Here is a 20,752-nt window from a genome sequence, read left to right as displayed (position 1 = left end):
TATTAATTTATCGATAAATTAATAACTCTATAAATTAATAAATTTCTCCGGTCCTGACATTATTAATTTAAAGAGTTTTTACTGTATTTGTTGTATTTTTGTTAAATAAATGTGTTTAGATAACATTTTTCAATTTATTGAGCACTACAAAATAAAATAAAAAGCGTGGTGAGCAAGACAATATTTTTCTAAAGGGTCCATAGGCATGGACCACGAGTTGCGTGAATTAATTTTGGACTTATAGTTCCACAAAGAAAAAACACGTGAAATTTCTGAAAGACAACAAATTCAACAATTCCTTTTTATTTATATTATAATGAAGTTGAAAATTCAACACATAATCTTTAAGATACTATCTAAATTGGCTTAATTAATTAAATAGTTCCTTAAAGAAATTTTAAATTTTACAATAGTCCCTTAAAAAAAAATTCGGATTGCTCCCTTAAAAATATCTCTCTTAATCATTTTGATCATTTCCATCCTTTTTTTTTTCCCAGAAAACGTTAAGTAGTGTCCCTTAAAGCTACAATGCCACCTATACAGTATTTAACGTTTTCTGGAAAAAATGAATGAAAAGGACCAAAATGATTAACAAAAATATCTTTAAGCAAGCAATTCAGACCTTTTTTCTTTAAGGGACCATTGTGAAACCTAAAACGTCTTTAAGAGACCATTTAACTAATTAAGCCAACTAAATTTGAAGTCTTGTGACTAAGATAAGATTATAATAAATCTTTTTCATTAATTTGTTAGTTGAATTACGAATTAATTTGCAATCGTTTGTTTTGTATAATGAGTGTAACGAAAAAAAAAAAAAAAAATAAAAGAGAAAATAAAAGTCTTGTAAAAAACCACAAGAGAAAAGGAAAACTTGTCTATATTCAGGATAGAGATATTATACATAATCCATTGAGTTACAAAAATTTACCACTTGTGAAGCATAAAAGAAGAATATTATAATTGTGATTGACGTTGAATTTGGTAGACAGAACCAATATTTGATTTCCTGCAACTGTGATTGAGAGGGATTGAAATCGCTTTATGTCAGAATTGACTTCGAGTCGGATTAAACGATCTACTAAACCGGATACCGGTGGTGAAAAATAAAATAAAATAGGCTTAATTAGTTAAATGGTCCCTTAAAGATATTTTAGGTTTTACAATGGTCCCTTAAAGAAAATAAGTTTCTGTTTGGTCCCTTAAAGATAAAATAAGTTATTGTTTGGTCCCTTCCGTTAGTTTTTTTGCAAAAACCGTTAACTTATGCACATGTGGCAAATGGAAGAGATTCTCTACTTTTTTCAAGAACTGCATCCTACCTTTCAACTGTTTTGATCCGTCAGATTAATCTAACCACTCATATTAAGACATGTCTCACTTTTAAAATAAATTAAAAATAAAACACAAAACAGCAAAGGGAACAATTCGTCAATGCCCCCTTCTTCTACCGCTACACCTTCTTCCAACTCTAAAAAATAACCCAAAATCATGCAACTTCCACTAGCACATAGAGCAACTCAAATACAATACAGACAAGAAAGCATTTTAATAGAGTTTTCACACTAATTTCAATACTTTAATTTTCATATGTCTTTTAATATAAGATTCTTGTTCTGATATATATGTTCATTTAATTTGTTACTTGCAAATTTCTGAGACAATCTTTCAAGGGATTGAGAATATGAGATGATTTACAACTGAAAGTATTGAATTTGGATCTCTCAAACCTTTACACTTTTTCTTTCCAAAAGATTTGCAGAGGGTGGATTTTAGATCTGGGTTAAATTTGGGCTTTAGATCTTCAATTTTAAACCCAAAAAAATGAGAAAAATGGTGGTGGTGAGGGTAGATTTAAAGAGGAACGTGTTGTTGGAAGAATAAAGTGAAAGAATGGGCGTGTAAGAAGAAAGAGGGAAGTGATGAAAGAAGTTTTTTTTATTTTATGGGTTTTGAAAAAAAAAATCTGGGTTTCTCATGAGCATCATGAAGATTGAAGATGGTGATAGAGATGAATGGGGAAGAAGATGAAGAAAAAAAAGATTAAGTGTTGGCGGTTCATTATTAGATATCATACATATGTAAGATTCAAAGGTGTAGATTTTAAGAAAAAGATCAAACGGTTATAATTAAAAGATTTAATGAGGTCTATGGTGGACCATTTACAGTGTTAGTCCACCTTATACATTTGGGGTTAAAATTTAACAGAAATGACCTATTTGGCAAACAGAGATGTCTTTAAGGGACCAATCCAGACCTTTTTTTCTTTAAGGGACCATTTAACTAATTATGCCAATAAAATATTATCAATATTAATAGTTAGTCTATGATGTCTATATTTATATTTATTTTATTTTTTTTGACTATGATGTCTAGAATATATAAGCAGGTGAATGTACATAAGTTGGATTGAGATTTCAAAATATTTTAAATGACTTTTTTATAATAAAAAAGTATTGTGATATTCAATCAAGATTTTTATAAAAAAGTTAAACAAGTCTTGTGGTATTTAATTAAGACAATTAATTTTTTTTTTCGGAACAACAAAATCTGTTGGTATTCGATTGAGATTTCTTATCACTTTTAAAATGTCTATCGGTATTCAAAAGTCTGCCGATTTTAATGAATTCTTCTTTAGAATGGATGTTGACGAACTTTTTAATTGAAATTACACACAAAACTTTCATCCAACAATCCTACTCAACTCCCGAAACTTTTTATAATCTTCCAAAACTTTTTTTCTTCTACCGAACGGGACAAGACTTATGTCAAAAAAAAACGGGACAAGACTACTACCGAATTATTTATCTTATTTCACATCAATTCTACCTATTTTCTTTTGAATAGAATAGAATAAAAAAATTATCACTTCCCTTTTGAATAGAATAGAATAGAATAGAATAGAATAAAACAAGAAGACAAAAAATTATCTGAAAGAATAGAATAAAAAAATCATACATAAAATAAAATTGTCACTTCCCTTTGTTGCTATACCTTTCTTGAAAGGGGAGACTATCGTGCTGATAACGTGTTATGAACAATTTCTAAGCATGAACAATAATATGGAAGAATAGATGAAGGAGGAGAGAAAGGGAGAAGAGAAAGGAATAGACTATTGTATTGTTCTATTCAAGGTGTGTATTACATTGTAACAAAGGGGTCCTATTTATAGGACACAATTAGGGGACAAGAAAACCTACACAATAATGGACATTCATTACATATTATTCATAACACTCCCCCTTGAATGTCCATGAAGGATATTCTTTCTCTAAAAAAAAACTCTAGTGAAGGAAAAAGAGTACATCATCATTTGTGTGTGAACTGCCTCATTAAAAACCTTACCAGGAAAACCCAGTGGGACAAAACCACGGTGAAGGGAAAAAGAGTGCAGAACATATTTATATCTCCCCCTCATAAAGACAATTATTATACATGAGATGAAAAATCAAATAATCTTCTGTACTAGCTGCTCCAAAGTTTTACTAAAAGTTGACTCTGTAGAAAATTCTGTCATATCTTCTTTATTATACTCTTCTCTAAATTAGCACTGCGTCTGATATTATCTTCATGTTGAGTTGTTGCAGGAACCATCATTTTGTAATAAAACAACGAATTTCTTGTATGTGTTGAATTACAATCCTCAACAAAAACATCTTCTCAGCTTGCTTGATGTAGTGCTAAAATCTTCACATGATTGGATGATATTGTTGTTTCATTAAAGTATAAATAATTGTATGTTTTGCTTTACTTCAACATTTGGGTTGGATGAATAGGCAAAAATAAAATACTACGAAATTATAGTAAATATATTAAGGAGCTTCAGGACCAATTCAAATTGTTCATCATTTTCTTGAGGCATGACACATCAAATGACATTGCAACCATTTTTAGTATACAACAAATTAGATTTGTCAATGTCAAACTGTTTTAACACTTTTGTTATATAATCTTATTTAAATTATAAATTTAAATGAGAATATCTCATAAGCTCTTCGGGAGTCTAGATGATATTTTATCATTAATATAAGCCTCAGATATAAATAATTCATTGTCAAATATAACTAAATCCTTCAGGGATCATCATTATCAAGTGAGCTAGTCAAATACGTTAAAACACATATTTCACATGAATTGAGTATTTCATATGCTACTCAACTTAATTAATTTTTGAATTCACTTCAGGTGAATATGCTTCTTGAAAATCAATGATAGACATTTATCAATATACTTGAATAACAATTCAAACTCTAAATATTTTGTTTACATTATTTTTCTCTTGAAAACTTATTCATATCGATTTATCTCCATCTGCAGATGAAATGAACTACTGGTCCAAAAACATTTCGCTTTGCAAAGCTACTTTAATACTGTATCAATCGCGTCTATCAATTTAGTCAATCATTTCATTGTCTATAATCCTTAATAGACTTTGATTTATGATCCTCATTGTTATTTATCACATATATAGCGCTTTATTATGTGCAAAAATATTGTCAACGTTGACTTCATCTCGGTTTCATCGTATTCCATTCATGACATAATTTATTGAGATCTTTTTATTTTCATAAATTTTAGGTACCTAATAAGTTCTTCTGGAACTGAAAAATCAATTATGTCAAATGCTCTTTTGAGATTTTCATATCCTCACTTGGGTCATCTTTCTCTTTTTTAGCTCCTTATCTTATTTGAGGAATTTATCCTTGAAACCGATTTGCTTACCATGCTTTAAGCGTGGTTAAGAATCATTTGCAATATTAGATTGTCCAACAGAGACATTCATTTTTATTGGAGCATTAGCAGCTGTTGATTGATTTCATAAACTTTGCAAATGAATTATCTTTTGAACTTCTGGTTCATATTGATTTCTAAGAGGATCAAAATAACAATTATTAATTTATTTCAAAACATTTCAATTGAACTTCTAGTTCATATTTTTAGCTGCTTATTATCTCCCCCTAATATTGGGAAAACTAATTCACCAATTGATAATCAGCCCATAAAGCTGTAAAAAAATCTCCAATTATTGGCTCACTTTGGAGATTCATATAAAAATTATTTTCCCAATATTCTTTTACTACCCATTTAAATGCATTATATTGGAGCAATTGAAACGTACCCAACACATCCAAAAATGTTTATATGGGAAAATATGTTTATAAACTAAAATTCAAATAAATTAGGGGAGAGCTTATGTATATAATAATTTGTTGGCATGATGCTATTCAATATCTCAACATACATGTTTGAATGTTCCAAACTATAACTTAGAATGGATCTTCAGGTCCATTATTTTTTTGTTTGTATGAACATATTTCATAAGATGTTTGGTATAAATTTCAATTAACATATGATATTTATCAAATACTTTCTAGAATAATATATATAAAATGATCTCTTAAAAATAATCTCACAAACTTCTGGTTGTGAGTTTATAACAAACATACATGTGACCATTTGGTTGATGCATCAATTCAAATTTTAGAAATCTAATCGGTCCACATGATCGGTGTATTGATTTACAAATATCACCTTATATATATTCTAAAAAATAAGAGACGCTCGTTTTCTTAATTTATCAATTTTCTTTGCGAGCTAGTAATACACAAAAAAATATTAGATTGAATGAACTTCTGGCCATTCAATACATATCCGTAGAAACTTTTCGCATCATAATAGATCAGAGATGACCCAACTGATCTTGCCAATTACAAACTTATTATGATTTGTAAACTTCTGGTTTACAAGAACATGTGCTTCAATTGCACAAATATATATAAATATACCCCAAACTAGAGGCAAATGTTGATAATATGTCTCGTAATGTATAGAGATACAAGATCTCATCCATTTCTTGTTTCAATAGGATATTCATTTATGCGAATATCCTTCAAACATAAAAAAAATCTTTAAGACTTAAAAATATACAATATATTGGCAAAGCGTAACTTTATTTCTCGATATAACAATGCATTGGCTCTTCTGGAACCTTCAATAATTTTTGTACTACTAAATATAAAAGTTAATTCCTTCCAAAAAAAAAATATATAAAATTTAATTTTTCATAAATAGTAATATCAATGAATATTTTCATGCTAACAATTATGTTTATGTGGATTTCAGCAGAATTATAAAACAGTAACAGTTAATTTTTTTTTTATCTAATAATTTAAAATCAATAAATTGATTTAAATAAGTAACAGAATAATTAAAAACCAGTTTATATTTACAAACTGTAACCGAATTATAATTATAAGTAATTAAGAAAATAACTGTATTCAAAGCTTAAGAAAACATTATCACCATAAAATAAATTCAAAGTTTAATGTATAAAAAGCTAAATGTAACTTTTTGCTTAGCATATATTTCATAGGGAATAATAATCGTCTACCTCATAGTAAAATATAAAATAGATAGATAGAGATCTTACTAAGTTGTGCATCGAGAAATAAAGTCGAATTATCATGTAAAAACTTTCACATTTCAATTGATAATTATTGAAATTGTACCAATCTAAAATATGATTAACCAAATATTTTTGAAATTATTTTCATAAGTTTGCTACTTCAGGAGCATATTCAAGAGACATACATAATCGTTCTTTTAATTTTGGTCCAATTTATACTAAGATCAAATAGATCATGTGGACTTTAATCATGTTGTAAAAAAAATTAGTTCTTCAGGAACTCAACAACAAATCTCTATTCATAATGGCTAGAGAAATTCACAATTTTACAATCTTTCATGAATGGTTAAATTATTTGTTCTTCAAAAATTATACCAATAATATTCATAATATTGGTTAAGAAAATGCACATTCTTTGAGCAATCCATCAAAGATGCGCTAATATTAAAGCTTTAGCTTTTCAAGAACTATATCACAAGTGATCTTCATATAATGATTACAATAATCTTCATAATTTCTTCAAGAAAATTTTATTCTTTGAGCAATCATTCAAAGATGCTTCAATATTAAGGTTTTCCCTTTTTCTTTTCTTGTTCTTCGGGAACTAGCTAATGTCACATATATTTTCAATAGTTTTGCTAATTTTCCCACTTTTTTCCGGGGCCATGACTATTACCACGACCATAACCACAATTTTGTCCATGATAATCGTGTGTTGCTACATTCACTTATGTGAATGGAATAACATCAGTGGGTCGGACTTCATTCACTTCTGGGAATGATTTTTCATTCATTTCTCATTGATACTATCATCAAATAAAATTAAGCAAATAATTAGATAAACATAATAAACACAGTCAAATAAAAAATTCCAATTATCTTTATTAATATAATGTAACATAAAATTTTATAATGCAAATTAAATAGTAACATAATGAAATTAATAATAATTATAATGTAACCTATAATAATAATTATAATGTAACATATATTAATTAGTAAGTTATTGAAAAAAAAAAATTGGCATATGCATAGAATAGGTAAAGTATGAAAAATAATTTGTTTATACTTTTCAATATGATACATGCAAAATTTGCGTATGATATGCATTTTTTTTTTTTAAATTTTTTTTATGTTTTGTACAATATAACAATAAATAAATAAATCCAATGAAATTTGTAGATTGCAAAATTTTTATAAAAATCGATAAAGCTATCCTATGGATATGTATATTGAATTCTTCTCGAATTCTTAGGAAATAATTTGATTTTTCTTTTAAGTTCTTCAGGAACTATATAATATTGTTATAATGTAAGAATAATCCTTTATGCAATCCTCATAAGAATAATCCATATTCTTCGTTATATTATAATATATCTAATTGTACAATCCTTCAAAGATGTATCCGTAATGAATTCTTCAGGAATTCATGGGTAATACAAATTGATTTTAAAATTGTTTAAGAACTGTATAACGGATCAAATATATATTCTATCAGTTATTTATCCAATCCTTCAGGGATTGATGTTCATTTTACTTATATCTATGAATCTTCAGGATTCATATTTTAAAATTTCATCATACTATGAATCTTCAGGATTCATATTTTAAAATTTATCACACCATGAATCTTCAGGATTCATATTTTAAAATTTCATCATAATATGAATCTTCAGGATTCATATTTTAAAATTTTATCACACTATGAATCTTCAGGATTCATATTTCAAAAATTTCACCACGATACTTCTGGATCGAAGGTTTGTGAATCAATATAAAAAAACAAGAAGACAAAAAATTATCTGAAAGAATAGAATAAAAAAATCATACATAAAAATAAAATTGTCACTTCCCTTTGTTGCTATACCTTTCTTGAAAGGGGAGACTATCGTGCTGATAACGTGTTATGAACAATTTCTAAGCATGAACAATAATATGGAAGAATAGATGAAGGAGGAGAGAAAGGGAGAAGAGAAAGGAATAGACTATTGTATTGTTCTATTCAATGTGTGTATTACATTGTAACAAAGGGGTCCTATTTATAGGACACAATTAGGGGACAAGAAAACCTACACAATAATGGACATTGATTACATATTATTCATAACAATTATTATGTAGTTTTTTTATTGATTTTTTCTATTGAATTGTATATTACTAGTTCTAGTGCCCGTGCTAACGCACGGGAAACACCGCCTTTTAATAATTTTCTACACAGTTATCAATTTGCAAATGTCATATAATTTTGTGATAAAATTAAAGGGATAGTTATATTACATGTAATAAATAGTCATACTATATTCAAAACACATGGCGTCAAAATAACAAACAACCTAATGAAAATATTTAAAAATCCACCGAGTTGATATAATATCACACAATTTATGAAGGACTAATATAGATTCAGATATATTGTTAAAAAAAAAAAAAATCAGATATGTGGAGAAATATTACTTAGATGAATGAAGTTAGAATCACTTTGTTATAAGTTTTTTAGGCAATAATGACTTTGTTCCTTGAAATCCTATAAATACATAAAGTCATTCAAATCCTATAAAATATTATCATGTAAATCCCATGAAATTCAAATTACAAATCTTAATAGTCTTTTAAAATCCTAAAAATCATTAAAATCTTCCACAATTTTTTAAAATCCACAAAAAAAATTTATGCAAAAAATATTCTTTCAAAATCTTGATTCAAGGTAAATTTTAATATAAACCCCACTGTAGCATTAGCCCTTGATTCAATACACCCCACTTAAATTGGAATATTGGATTATTCCGTGGAAACAGTGAATTGAATTTGGCTTATATAAACTACGGAGGGAAACAGAGAAATAGTTGTAACTGCTGAATCTCTAACATAATGGAAGAAGAAAAAGATTTGAAACTTAACAATAACTTCCCAATCACTCAACTTCTTCAAGTTCTCGATGCTCTTAAACAAGCTTCACATAATATTCAACAAAACCATAATCACTTTTCAGAATCCGATTCATCCATAAAAGCACTTTTCCAACTCCAAACTATTCTCCCAACTGATTCAAATCTCTCTCATCACCTCAATAACCTCAAATCACTTATTAACTCGCTTCATAACTCAAAACCGACTCTCAAATCGTTCATAACTCGTCCTCTCTCAACTCACTCCATCACCAAAGCCGCCGCTTCCATCGAATCCGAACTCCAATCATGGATCGACCGTGAAACTGTCACTACTCTCTCCCGTCTCGTCACCAACAACAACAACGAAGACGAGTTGATTTCACTATTGACTCGTTTCTCTCACCGAGTCACACAAGGCTTTAACCGCGAGTTACAACAACTAATTCTCAATTTCAAACTCTTCTCTTCACTCGAATCGCTTCTCTTTGACGCTAAATGTTCTAACGGAATTCGCGAACACGCCGGTATCGCGATATCGGCGTTGATTCTATTCAACAAAGATGTATTCGTCGGCGAGGTTTTGATGAGTCCTACAGTTAAAGCTTTGGTTGATATAGCTTCTGTTCGTTCAATTGAAGTTCTATGTTCTCTAATCAGATCAATTAGGTCACCGATCGTTGATGAAATTGAATCCAACGGTGAAATACCAAAAATCATCGCGTTGTTGAGTTCAAATGATATAGAATTGAGTGTTTTAGCGATGGAATGTGTTCTTGAGATTGGTTATTTTGGAAGGAAGGAAGCGGTTGAAGGTATGTTGAAGGAAGGTGTGGTGGAGAAGTTTGTTGAATTGCAGAGATTGGAAGTTAATGGAGGGAAGAGTAACGAATTTTCAAACTGTGTGGCGAGGTTTGCAGTGCAATTGGAGGTTGGGGAAGGGTTGAGGCAAAGAGAGAAAAGAGGTATTAAGAGTGAAATATTGGTTAGGGTTAGAGAAGCTTGTGTTTCTGATGCTGAAGCTGCTACCATTGTTGCTGAGGTTTTGTGGGGTACTTGTCCATAGCTACAAGATTGTTAGTTAAGTTTTTTTTTTTTTTTTTTTTTTTTTTTTTTTTTTTTTTTTACAGTATAAGGCTAATTGAACTGTCTAGTCTGATTCTAGATCAGTTCTGACATCAAGTGGTTCCAGCTTCTTTCCGATAGTTGTTAGTTAAGTTTACAGGGAATTAATGTAATTGTATTTTAGTTGTAAATTTAATTAATACTTATTGGTTGTTAATTACTTTAGTTAATGCTTTTGTAATTTGAGTATCTTAAAGACATTGTTGACATTCTTCCAATTGTGATTCATGAAAATGTTCCACATTATTAAAAAGATCAAGATCAAGGTTAATCAACTCACTTAAGCGTCTTTTAACACTAAGATAAAAAGTAAAATCTTACACGATAACATAAGAAAATGGATGCATATAACTTCATGGAAGTTGGTTAGAGCTTCTCAGTCGTTGATTTGACTTCAAACCGTTCAAATTACACGGTTAATATTAATCGGTAATCTGTATCAGATAGTTGAGAGTTGCAACCTTGTTTCACTTAGGTTGCAAATGAAATTAAAATTTTGTTAAAATGTGAATGAAATGAGTAATTGAATAGAGAAAATGGTGGCGGGTTATTCCCGGGACACTCCACTTATTCACCTTTAAGGTAAATTTTATAGTGACTAAAACAGTTTGACAAAAAAAAAAATTGGTGGTTGGTTGTTGATAAGTCAAAAGTCAAGTCAGCTGAGATGAGGGCAGCTTTGGAGGAATCAGGATTTTGGAGGGAATATGTGAAACGTGTGGTTGGGAGTGGGGACGTGGAACTGTTAAACAAATAAACAAGGTGAATTTTTCTCTATTTCCCTCGTTTTTTATTATATAACTCATCATTTTTTTCTTTTCTTCCCTTCTTAACACTCTTTTCTATTGGGTGTATAATAACTTGATAAGCCTATCATTATCAAAACAAAATATAAAAATGAAAGAACGAAAATAGCTAAATAACTAGAAGATATATGTGTTCAACATGTGTCATATAGCTAGAGGCTTAAAAGGAAAAGTGTTGGCACATAAGCATATTCTCCACCACCTATTAAAAATATTATAGAATTGAAAAATAAATAAATGTAAGCAAAGCCAAAGACCATTTTTTATTTATTTAGAAACAGGTTGACATGGATTAGGAGTTATGCATTGCTAAAGTTCAATTTGGCTTCCTCAATTTTGTTCTGTGAGACTCACGTCTTACTGATTGTTCCCTTCCCTACCCAACATAAAAATGGAGACAATACATACCCTATCCAACTGGCCTTTGTCAAAGTAACGTGTCAAAGTTTGTATTTTAAGGACAGTGAAAAACTTACATAAATTCCAAAAAGAAAAGTGGAAACTTACATAAAACTTTCTCTACATCTATTTACTTCAAAATTTCAACATCATGATCGTAGAGTTCTTGTTTCAGTGCTTCAAAAAAATGTCAATCTTGAATTATACTTGTCTAAATGAGGTGTTTTTATATGCAGCCTGAAAGCTAACTGAAAGATTATCAACTAAGGGGGAAAAACATAAGGGGGATGAGATCACATAAGTGTGAGCGGTCTTAGACAAGTTGCATGTCAAGATGATAATGGATCTTTTGTTATAGATTTTTTAAAAATAGATTCTTATAGTGTTACTTAATTTTGTGTAAAAATATTTTATAAAGAAACTTTTTTTATAAAAGCTTCAAATGAAAATTTGGTTTGAATAGTTATTCTTAAAATGTTATTTTAGGTATTTGATCATTTTATTGAAACTTTTTTTGGATATCAAAATTTCAAAAAATCACTTAATTTTGAAGCTATTTCAAATAGATTTTCATAAAAATCATTTTTGAAATACAACTTTTTGAAAAAATTATGATTTTGACTATGTTTTGATTAGGGATGGCAATGGATAGGGTATGAGTAGAGTACTATAGTACCCATCCCCATACTCGCAGTTTAAAAAAATACGCGTACCCATCCTCATACCCGTGTGGGTAACGATCTTTGTCCCCGTCCCCATACCCTATGGGTACCTAAGTACCCATACCCGTTACCCGCATTTTTCATAAAAATAAATCGATCGATTATAAAATATCATATCGTTTTAATATAATTATTTAAAAAAAAAAGATTTTAATGTTGACTCGGGAAAATTATAAACAAAAAATTTACCAATCTCATGTTAAAGTTCATTTCCTTGTCACATTGTGTTTGTATTATATTATAAATAAACATTTTTATTAAAAATATCTAATAATTTAATTGTTGTTGTGTTTTTTTAAATTGATATACATATGTTATTATATAAAAACATATATAAAATAAATAAATATATTATGTGGGTATGAGGTGGGGTGGGTACTAAGGTACCCGTACCCGCACCCATACCCGTTCATTTTTGCGGATAATTACCCATACTCGTGCCCGTACCCAAAATGCGAGTTTTTACCCTACCTGTTATGGGTATTTTTTGCGGATGCCCACTGGATATAGGTCAAATTGTCATCCATAGTTTTGATATTAAATAATGTGTGTTTATATTATATGATGTCAAAATTAGTGTTTAAATTTAGAAAAAATAAATATAAAAAAAACTTGTAATATTTTGAAAAACGATTTTAGAAAATCTATTTTCAAATATACAAAGAAAAAATCTATTTTTTGAAAGCTAAAACAAACAGACTCAATATCGCGTACCTCTGCTCAAAATTTTTATTACCCTACACATGTGCACTTTTCACAACATATGCCATTTATCAATAAATGATAAATAACTAGTTCAATTATATAAATAATAATATTTATCTCAAACATTAACTTTAACATGCATAACAACATATTATGTTTTTCTAACCAATCAAGGTCTCTACTAACTATCTTTTGGATTTCTAGACAAGAAAACTATGATCAATGAGGGGGAGGGCTGAACTGAGCAAAATTTCTACTTATCTAATCAATTGATAATTGACTATGTTCAAGGTTTCAACCACTATCATTATAGTTTCAAAAACATTTGAACCAAGACTAAGCAAAGGGAATAAAAGTTAACATTATTCTATGCCTTCACTACTCTTAAAAACTCTCAAAGTTGCGCAAAAGATTAAAGCAACGGGGCTGATCGCGCCTGCCCCATCAGCCTCCCGGACTAGGCCTCACTGGTGAGGCAGTACCCAAACCTGCAAAGTTGTGCAGAAATCAAATAACAACCTAAATTTATACTTACATTTCCAACCATTCCATAACAGTCCCATATAGTTCAAGAACTAAAACAATCAATGTTCTAATATCATTTTTTATCAAAAATTACACCAATTCTACTAAAGAGTTAGATTTGAATATGGGCATCTTAATCCCAATTGCATGACTATCTCTACCATTCTACTAAAATAATCAACATTCATCCCCTATATGGCTATATAGGAAACTTTCACCTGCATAATTTCAGAAAAATTCAACAGCTTTCACTTCAAAATTTCTATCCATTATCCAACTAACTCATAAATTTATAATACCAACCTCTCTAAGTAGGACTTCTATTAGAAATGGGTATTAAGAAATGTAGTTTCACTACACGCATGACATTTGTCATAAACATCATCCTCTACATTTGTTTCTCTAACCATGACAGTACTAGTTTCTTAATCAATCCAAAATCAAAACTAAACTGAAGACATGGAATAAGTAACTTAACATGTTCACAATTCCTTTGATTCCAGACCTTAATTTTTCTACTTAGAATTCCTCTAAAAAAATGGGAAATCAAATTTTACAATTTCATGGCTAAATTAAGCTTGTTAATCATCACTTAGCAATTTCTATCAGGCTTAATTAGTAAAATGGTCCCTTAAAGACATTTTTGGTTTCAGATTGGTCCCTTAAAGAAAAAAAGGTCCAAATAGGTCCCTTAAAGAAAAAAAAGTCTGAATAGGTCCCTTAAAGACATCTTCGTTAATCAGTTTGGTCCTATTTAGACCTCTTTTTAGGGACCAAACTGATTAACGGAGATGTCTTTAAGGGACCTATTCAGACTTTTTTTTCTTTAAGGGACCTATTTGGACCTTTTTTTCTTTAAGGGACCAATCTGAAACCAAAAATATCTTTAAGGGACCATTTTACTAATTAAGCCTTTCTATCATCACTCAATCCCCAATCTAAAATCACAACTTAATAAGAACTCGCCTTATTCTCAATTAGGCATGGCAACAGAACCCGTACCCGCGGGTACCCGCCCGAACCCACCCCGAGTTTGACGGGGAAAAACCGATTTGACTGGGTTTGGGTTCGGGTTTGGGTTTTCCCCGATTACAAAACATGGGGATGGGGCGGGTAACGGAGATATTGGTACCCACCCCGAACCCGTCCCCGAACCCGCCCGTTTATATAAAATTACTATATTACCCCTATTTATTTATAATGTCACAATCATATAACTCATCTTCTCGCTTCCCAATTCCCACTTCACGTCTTTGCCACTTCCCACCTCCACCTAATTCTCTTTCTCACTTCCAATAATTTCACTTCCCAACAAGCAGTAATGATTCCTTCTCTCTCAATTCCATTCCAAACTTTTCAAGTTCTACACATCTTATATTGCTATGTTTCATTTATGGTTTTGATAATTTTGGTTTGATATTTTGGAATATCATTTCATTTGTATGTTTAATGCATTGAAATTTTGGTTTGTACTTTATTATTTGAAATTTTTTGTATTGTATGTATGTTAGCGTTCGGGAAAATTTTGGGTTCGGGTAAGGTTCAGCAGGACAGGGCAAGGTACGGGGATACCCGAACCCATTTGGGTAAACCCGAACCCATTTGGGACGGGGTTTGGGTTCAATTTTTCATCCCCGTCGGGTAATGGGCGGGGAACGGGTATTTATCAATGATTCGAGTATGGGGAAGGTAAAAACCGTACCCGCGGGTACCCATTGCCATGCCTATTCTCAATGAGTTCCAATATGAAGGGGAAAGTGAGAGCTTGAAGGTTAATGATGACAATGGGTCTTCAACCTTGATGACCATAATCCTTTTGTACCCACTTCTCTTCCTAACTTGAGTTCTTAGCAACAATGGGGATCCGGGATTGGTTATAAACTTAGTACACATGCAAAGAAGGAAAGGTTCAAGGTGTTAAAATGGAGTTTGTGAGGGTAGAGGGTTGGGGATCAGTGCTGCTGGAAAAGAAAGAATGAAGAGGATGGAATGGAAAAATGTCTTGTCCAATTACTCAATTACCCTCTCCTCTGTTCACTAATCACTAGCATACCCTTTTCCTTACTAATAAAACTTAATTAATTCTAAAGTAAATAAAATGATTACCACTCTCCATTTTACATAATTGATGTTACAGGCACCCTACAATTAATTCAAAACCTCAGATTAAAATGGCATAATCAGCAACCATTTGTACTTTCATTTACAATATATCCCGAGCCTCCTCAACACTTTCAGCATTGCAATAACTACTGTTGAACCGATAATTCATATACAGTAACTTATTCGAACAAATCACAGAAGGAAACCAACCAGAGTTTCTGCGCTTTAATGTACAGTTATGACTTTATTTACTACAAATAAACATCTATAATTGGAGAAGCACCCAAATACTGATTGCTGAACAACAATCCATAAAAGGTTACAGGTTCAAGATGCCAGCCTTACCTAAAGAGACTTCCAAAAACTGGAATCTGAAGTATAGTGAAAATAAAACAAAATTGGCTTAATTAATAAAATGGTCCCTTAAAGACATTTTTGGTTTCATATTGGTCCCTTAAAGAAAAAAAATTCTAAATAGGTCCCTTAAAGAAAAAAAGGTCTGAATAGGTCCCTTAAAGACATATCCGTTAATCAGTTTGGTCCTATTTAGACCTCTTTTTAGGGACCAAACTGATTAACGGAGATGTCTTTAAGGGACCTATTCGGACGTTTTTTTCTTTAAGGGACCTATTTGAACCTTTTTTTCTTTAAGGGACCAATCTGAAACCAAAAATGTCTTTAAGGGACCATTTTATCAATTAAGCCAACAAAATTTAACTCTTAAAAAATATCCAATTCTAATTCCGTTTTCCCTCTGAAAGGGAAAATGGTCCACATCTATGCTTCCCTGCAGAATGCTTCACTTTTCACTTTTTCCCTGATCAATATAGATGAATATCACTAAACAAATAGAACCTAAGATCTTTCCATGAATTTCTTCACCATGTTCTAAATTTCCTTTCTACGTAACAGAAGCTTCAAAATTGAGAAAACTGCAACCAAGGCAATTTGTAAATGCTCAGAACTACTCATCTTTATACATATTTTCCCCATTTTGCGACTATTTAGATTAGCACTAACAGATGCTTTCAGGCTTCGACTCAACCTTAACTCAGATTCTAAGCTTCCACTCAACACCGTCTCTTTATCGAAGGAGAGGACTGTCATTGTCAGGCTTAAATGGTCATTTCTAACGGGATAATCTTCCCCTCGTAAACTAGCTTCAAAACTTCCACCATATGCCATTTGTTCATGACCTTCCATACGGCCAGCATTAACGACAAATTTTAATCTTTTTCCAATTAGCAAAGTATCCTCGAGTTTTGCACCCACGTAGTATTTCTTTCCGAAAGATGTCAAAGAAACACCGCAATCAGCAATATTGTGCTTTATGTTTTTCAATTTTGTGTTGCTATGAACAGTACAAACCATATCTTTACCTGCAGATTGAACATCAACGCCAATAGAATAAGTAGGACCCAACGGATTAACATAAGCTGCAGCACACTCAGATTGAATATTGAAATCATGCTTGGTCTTATGCATTTGTCCCACAACCGAGGCATATACATTCTTCTTTATTTCAGTAGCTGTCTCCAAGTTTATACCATCGAAACCCACATCGTGATCCCATCCTTGGGGATCAAGAACAGGTCTTACAAGGAATTGGTCATTATCAACAAGGCAGCGATATCTATGTATAGAGCAATCTGAGTCAAAACTCAGAGGAACAGCCATATCCGGTAACTGAACAGGTTCTGGATCATCAGAATTATCACTATTAGAAAACTCTTGCTCTTGTAAGAGTAACTTCTCCTTGCGCCTGCGATAGTCTTCTTTCATTTGTTTCTTCAAGTAAAGGGTCTCCCTGTATTCCAATTCATCCAGATAATCTTCTTTTTGCTGCTTGGACAACTTTTCAACCTGGGATTTTGTCAAGATCCGTATGGATGGAAGTTGATCATACTCATCTTCTTCCTTGTCTGAATGTAAAATGTCCTCAATTTCATCATCGATTCCACTTTGATTGGATACAGGGCGATGGCGTAGCAGGGACGAAAGGAGATGGGGCAGAGAAGGAACTCGGGCATTGTTTGCTGGTCCTAGTTCTATGCCGTTTTGAAACTTAAGGAGGGAATTTACATCACCCAGAACTTTGGTACAAATGCAAAATAACAAGAGTTGAGATTTCCAAACCTGTCCATTAGGAAGAATTATCTCCCCCATATTATTTTTTGGGTACTGAGGATGGTTCTCAACAAAAAGTGCAGGGTTTTCTAGCCTTGAATCTAACACTGCCTGATGTATATACTGCTGTATTAGGTTAGTACATTGCGAAATATAAGAATCATAATTAACAGTATATCCTTCAAGTCCTTCTGGAATAGCTGAGGATGAATGGGTCATGACTAGGATAGTGTTGAACCATATTGATGCACCAAATACATCGGTTATGAGTTTCAAAAGTGGGAAGTCACTATAACCAGAATTGATAAGATCAAGCCGTTCAAAGTACAAAACGATGTCTGGAGGGGATTTTCTAATGAATCTCTTAATAGAAAGCATAATCCTCTTATTTCTCTTCACATTTTTAGTAGAGGAAGGCAGGAAACCAGGGGTATCAATAAACGTTATGTTAATCCCGTTGACAGTTCCCACAATTTCTTGGATGCAATTAGTAGCAGGTTGAAAAGCATTAGTCATGGCTTTTTCTTGACCAAATATAGAGTTTATGGTAGCACTTTTACCAACTCCAGTTTTACCAAGGACAAGTATTCTGCAGGAGAAGCCCAATTGGGGCATGCCAGCTTCCTCCTGTTGGTTTGCTATTGCTCGGGCTCTACTGCTGCTAAGGTTAACTCTTTTCAGATCCGATTCCTCAGCACGAATCAAAGTTGCAAGATGCATGCGATAAAGAACCTTTGTCACCAAGAGGTTTTCTTTTGACTGGCCGAGGCGCTGGAGCAAGCGGAAAAATTGAACTTGTAGATCCTCAACTTTAGCCAAAGTATCCTTCCGTCTTCCATTACCGCTAAGTTGAGATTGAAAATTTTCTGCTTCTGAAGCTTGCTGCAAGGTGGAACTACTCTGATTGGTAGAAGAGTTTGATGTGGCAGACGGAACCGGCAATGCTACAGAGTTAGCTGCGGGAGCTAAACATAACAAAAAGCAAACATATGAGTTCTGTCTAAATTATACAGATGAGAGACATTTTAATCACACAAATAATATTGATGCAAACATGGTTCAGAATTTATTCTTAGGTATTGGAAACTATCAACATTTGCTTTAGCCATAAACAGAAAACTTAGATCAACACCAGAAAACCACTTTTTACTTTGGGGGCATTTGTTTAAATGTATAGGATCATATCATATTCCTAGGAATGCTATTAAACTTTATTTAGCTCAAATATACTAAAATAGAAAAAATGTGGTAGAATAAGATGGAAGTTAGAGGCTATAGTTGACTTTTGAAATAACTTCTATTCCCTTGGGAAGCTAGGGAAAATATAGGTTCTTTCCAAATACATTACTATGAATTGATGATACCTAGAACTATTGTTTCAGAATTTGTACCAAACATGTGATGTGATGTGAGGTGAGGGTTATATCCCCAAGATCACTTTTCTGGGAATATTTTTGCATTCCTTCAATTCAACCAAACACACTCTTTATGGGGAGTTTTGCACCCCTAGAACCAACTTTATCAAAATCAAGACTCTACTTAGAATAGGGAGGGGGTGAAAGATTAACATGGGGGATCGTAACATGGATTGTATGATCCTTACCTAAAACGCTAAAATGTTCTAGCACTCAGATATATGCATAAAAAATTGACACATAAGAAAATAAACTATAGATTACAATATTAAACTAAAATCAAATACAACTCATAATTGGTCACATCACAACTCACAATCATAAAACACCTAAATTATACTTATTACATATATACACACAAAAAAATAACATGGATAAGGAAAAATAAGCACTAAATCACAATATTAACCTAAACTTAAATCAAAATTCATAATCATAAGTAAATGTAAGCATCGTAGTAAGAAAGTAAATGGGTTAATCTTGACCCTTTTAAAATATGATTTTTATATCCCTTCCAAAAACCAAGTCTAAGCATTGTGATACCTACTACTAATCTCAAATGGCAGTCTATGAAGAAGCATATGTAACATCATGTAATTCAAATGAGTTTCTTTTTACTAAAGAACTATTTATCTGCAGGGCTTAACACACATGAAACAATAAAGCAAAACAAGACCCCATAGTAGTATGTGTATCATATTCACTGCCCATTGAAAGCTTCTCTTTTGAGAAGTTACTGATGTGCATTTTCAATAATAATTTAACAAAAACACTAAAATCAGGGTTGTACCTTGCTCATTAGAATCTTCATTAGAACGCCCTTCATCATATAAACTATCACTGCCCAATAATGGCGTAGGCGACATCAATGATTTAGACGATATCTGGGATAAAACCCAATCTCTAAAACCTTTCATCCTACCTTCTGCAACATATGAAATCAAAAAAGTCCATAACTCCATATATAACTAAAAAAAACAGAAATTCTAGGTTTTTCTTAAAGCAAAAATAACAACTCCAAATATACTACTACTATGAGTGCAAATGTGCAAAACGGAACATGATAATTAGCAAACGAATTATATGAATTAAAGAGAGAATTGTAAAAATTTGTAACAAAAATTGAAAAGGCGAAAAGCAAGTAGTTTACCTAAACCTAACATATGCAAGTAGTATATGAGATTATTGATGATTGAGCATCAAGCAAAGGCATGGAGGCAAAGAAGCATTTTTGTGGTGAAGTTGGGAACCCTAATTTTGGAGGAGGAAGGAGCAATTAATGGTACGAAAAGACGATGAATGAGAGAAAAAAAAAAGATTGGAATAAGAACGTGAAGGATTTCGACGACGACGAAGAAGAAGAAGAAAACGAAAGATAGGTAGAGATTATTGTATTGTGTTATGGGATAAGACAGAAAGAGACTAACGAAGAAGAGAACACGATACAAACCTTACCTTACTCTATTTTTCTTTTCTTTTTTTTTTTTATTAATAATTTATGTTTGTTGGAGTTAAAACAAAAACTGGCGCTACTTAG

General features: G+C 31.6%; 2 protein-coding genes across 3 annotated transcripts; one reads left to right on the top strand and one right to left on the bottom strand.

The window, feature by feature from the left end:
* Positions 1 to 9,202: 9,202 nt before the first annotated feature.
* LOC123881910 lies at positions 9,203 to 10,570 on the top strand. Its single transcript, XM_045930667.1, has one exon. It carries the CDS (start codon positions 9,272 to 9,274, stop codon positions 10,352 to 10,354), a length of 1,083 nt encoding a protein of 360 aa, XP_045786623.1. The 5' UTR covers positions 9,203 to 9,271; the 3' UTR covers positions 10,355 to 10,570.
* Positions 10,571 to 16,387: 5,817 nt separating this feature from the next.
* On the bottom strand, positions 16,388 to 20,697 carry LOC123881909 (translocase of chloroplast 90, chloroplastic). 2 transcript variants are annotated; one of them, XM_045930665.1, is made up of 3 exons: positions 20,366 to 20,697; positions 20,006 to 20,140; positions 16,388 to 18,765 (listed from the first exon to the last, which is right to left on the bottom strand). In XM_045930665.1, exons 1-3 carry the CDS (start codon positions 20,376 to 20,378, stop codon positions 16,562 to 16,564), a joined length of 2,352 nt encoding a protein of 783 aa, XP_045786621.1. In that variant the 5' UTR covers positions 20,379 to 20,697; the 3' UTR covers positions 16,388 to 16,561. The 2 variants fall into 2 exon arrangements, with proteins under 2 accessions (XP_045786621.1, XP_045786622.1); XM_045930666.1 differs by having other exon boundaries at positions 20,006 to 20,137.
* Positions 20,698 to 20,752: the final 55 nt, after the last annotated feature.

The sequence above is a fragment of the Trifolium pratense genome, linkage group LG4, assembly GCF_020283565.1.
Source record: "Trifolium pratense cultivar HEN17-A07 linkage group LG4, ARS_RC_1.1, whole genome shotgun sequence".
Classification (NCBI taxonomy): domain Eukaryota; kingdom Viridiplantae; phylum Streptophyta; class Magnoliopsida; order Fabales; family Fabaceae; genus Trifolium; species Trifolium pratense.
This window is presented reverse-complemented; position numbering and strand designations above follow the sequence as displayed.

Bases quoted from the DNA above. Each gene is read 5' to 3' on its own strand.
- LOC123881910 (XM_045930667.1), top strand. From the start codon at position 9,272: ATGGAAGAAGAAAAAGATTTGAAACTTAACAATAACTTCCCAATCACT.
- LOC123881909 (XM_045930665.1), bottom strand. The intron at 18,766-20,005 runs GTACAACCCTGA...TGTTATGTTTAG, and splicing joins TGAAGATTCTAATGAGCAAG to CTCCCGCAGCTAACTCTGTA.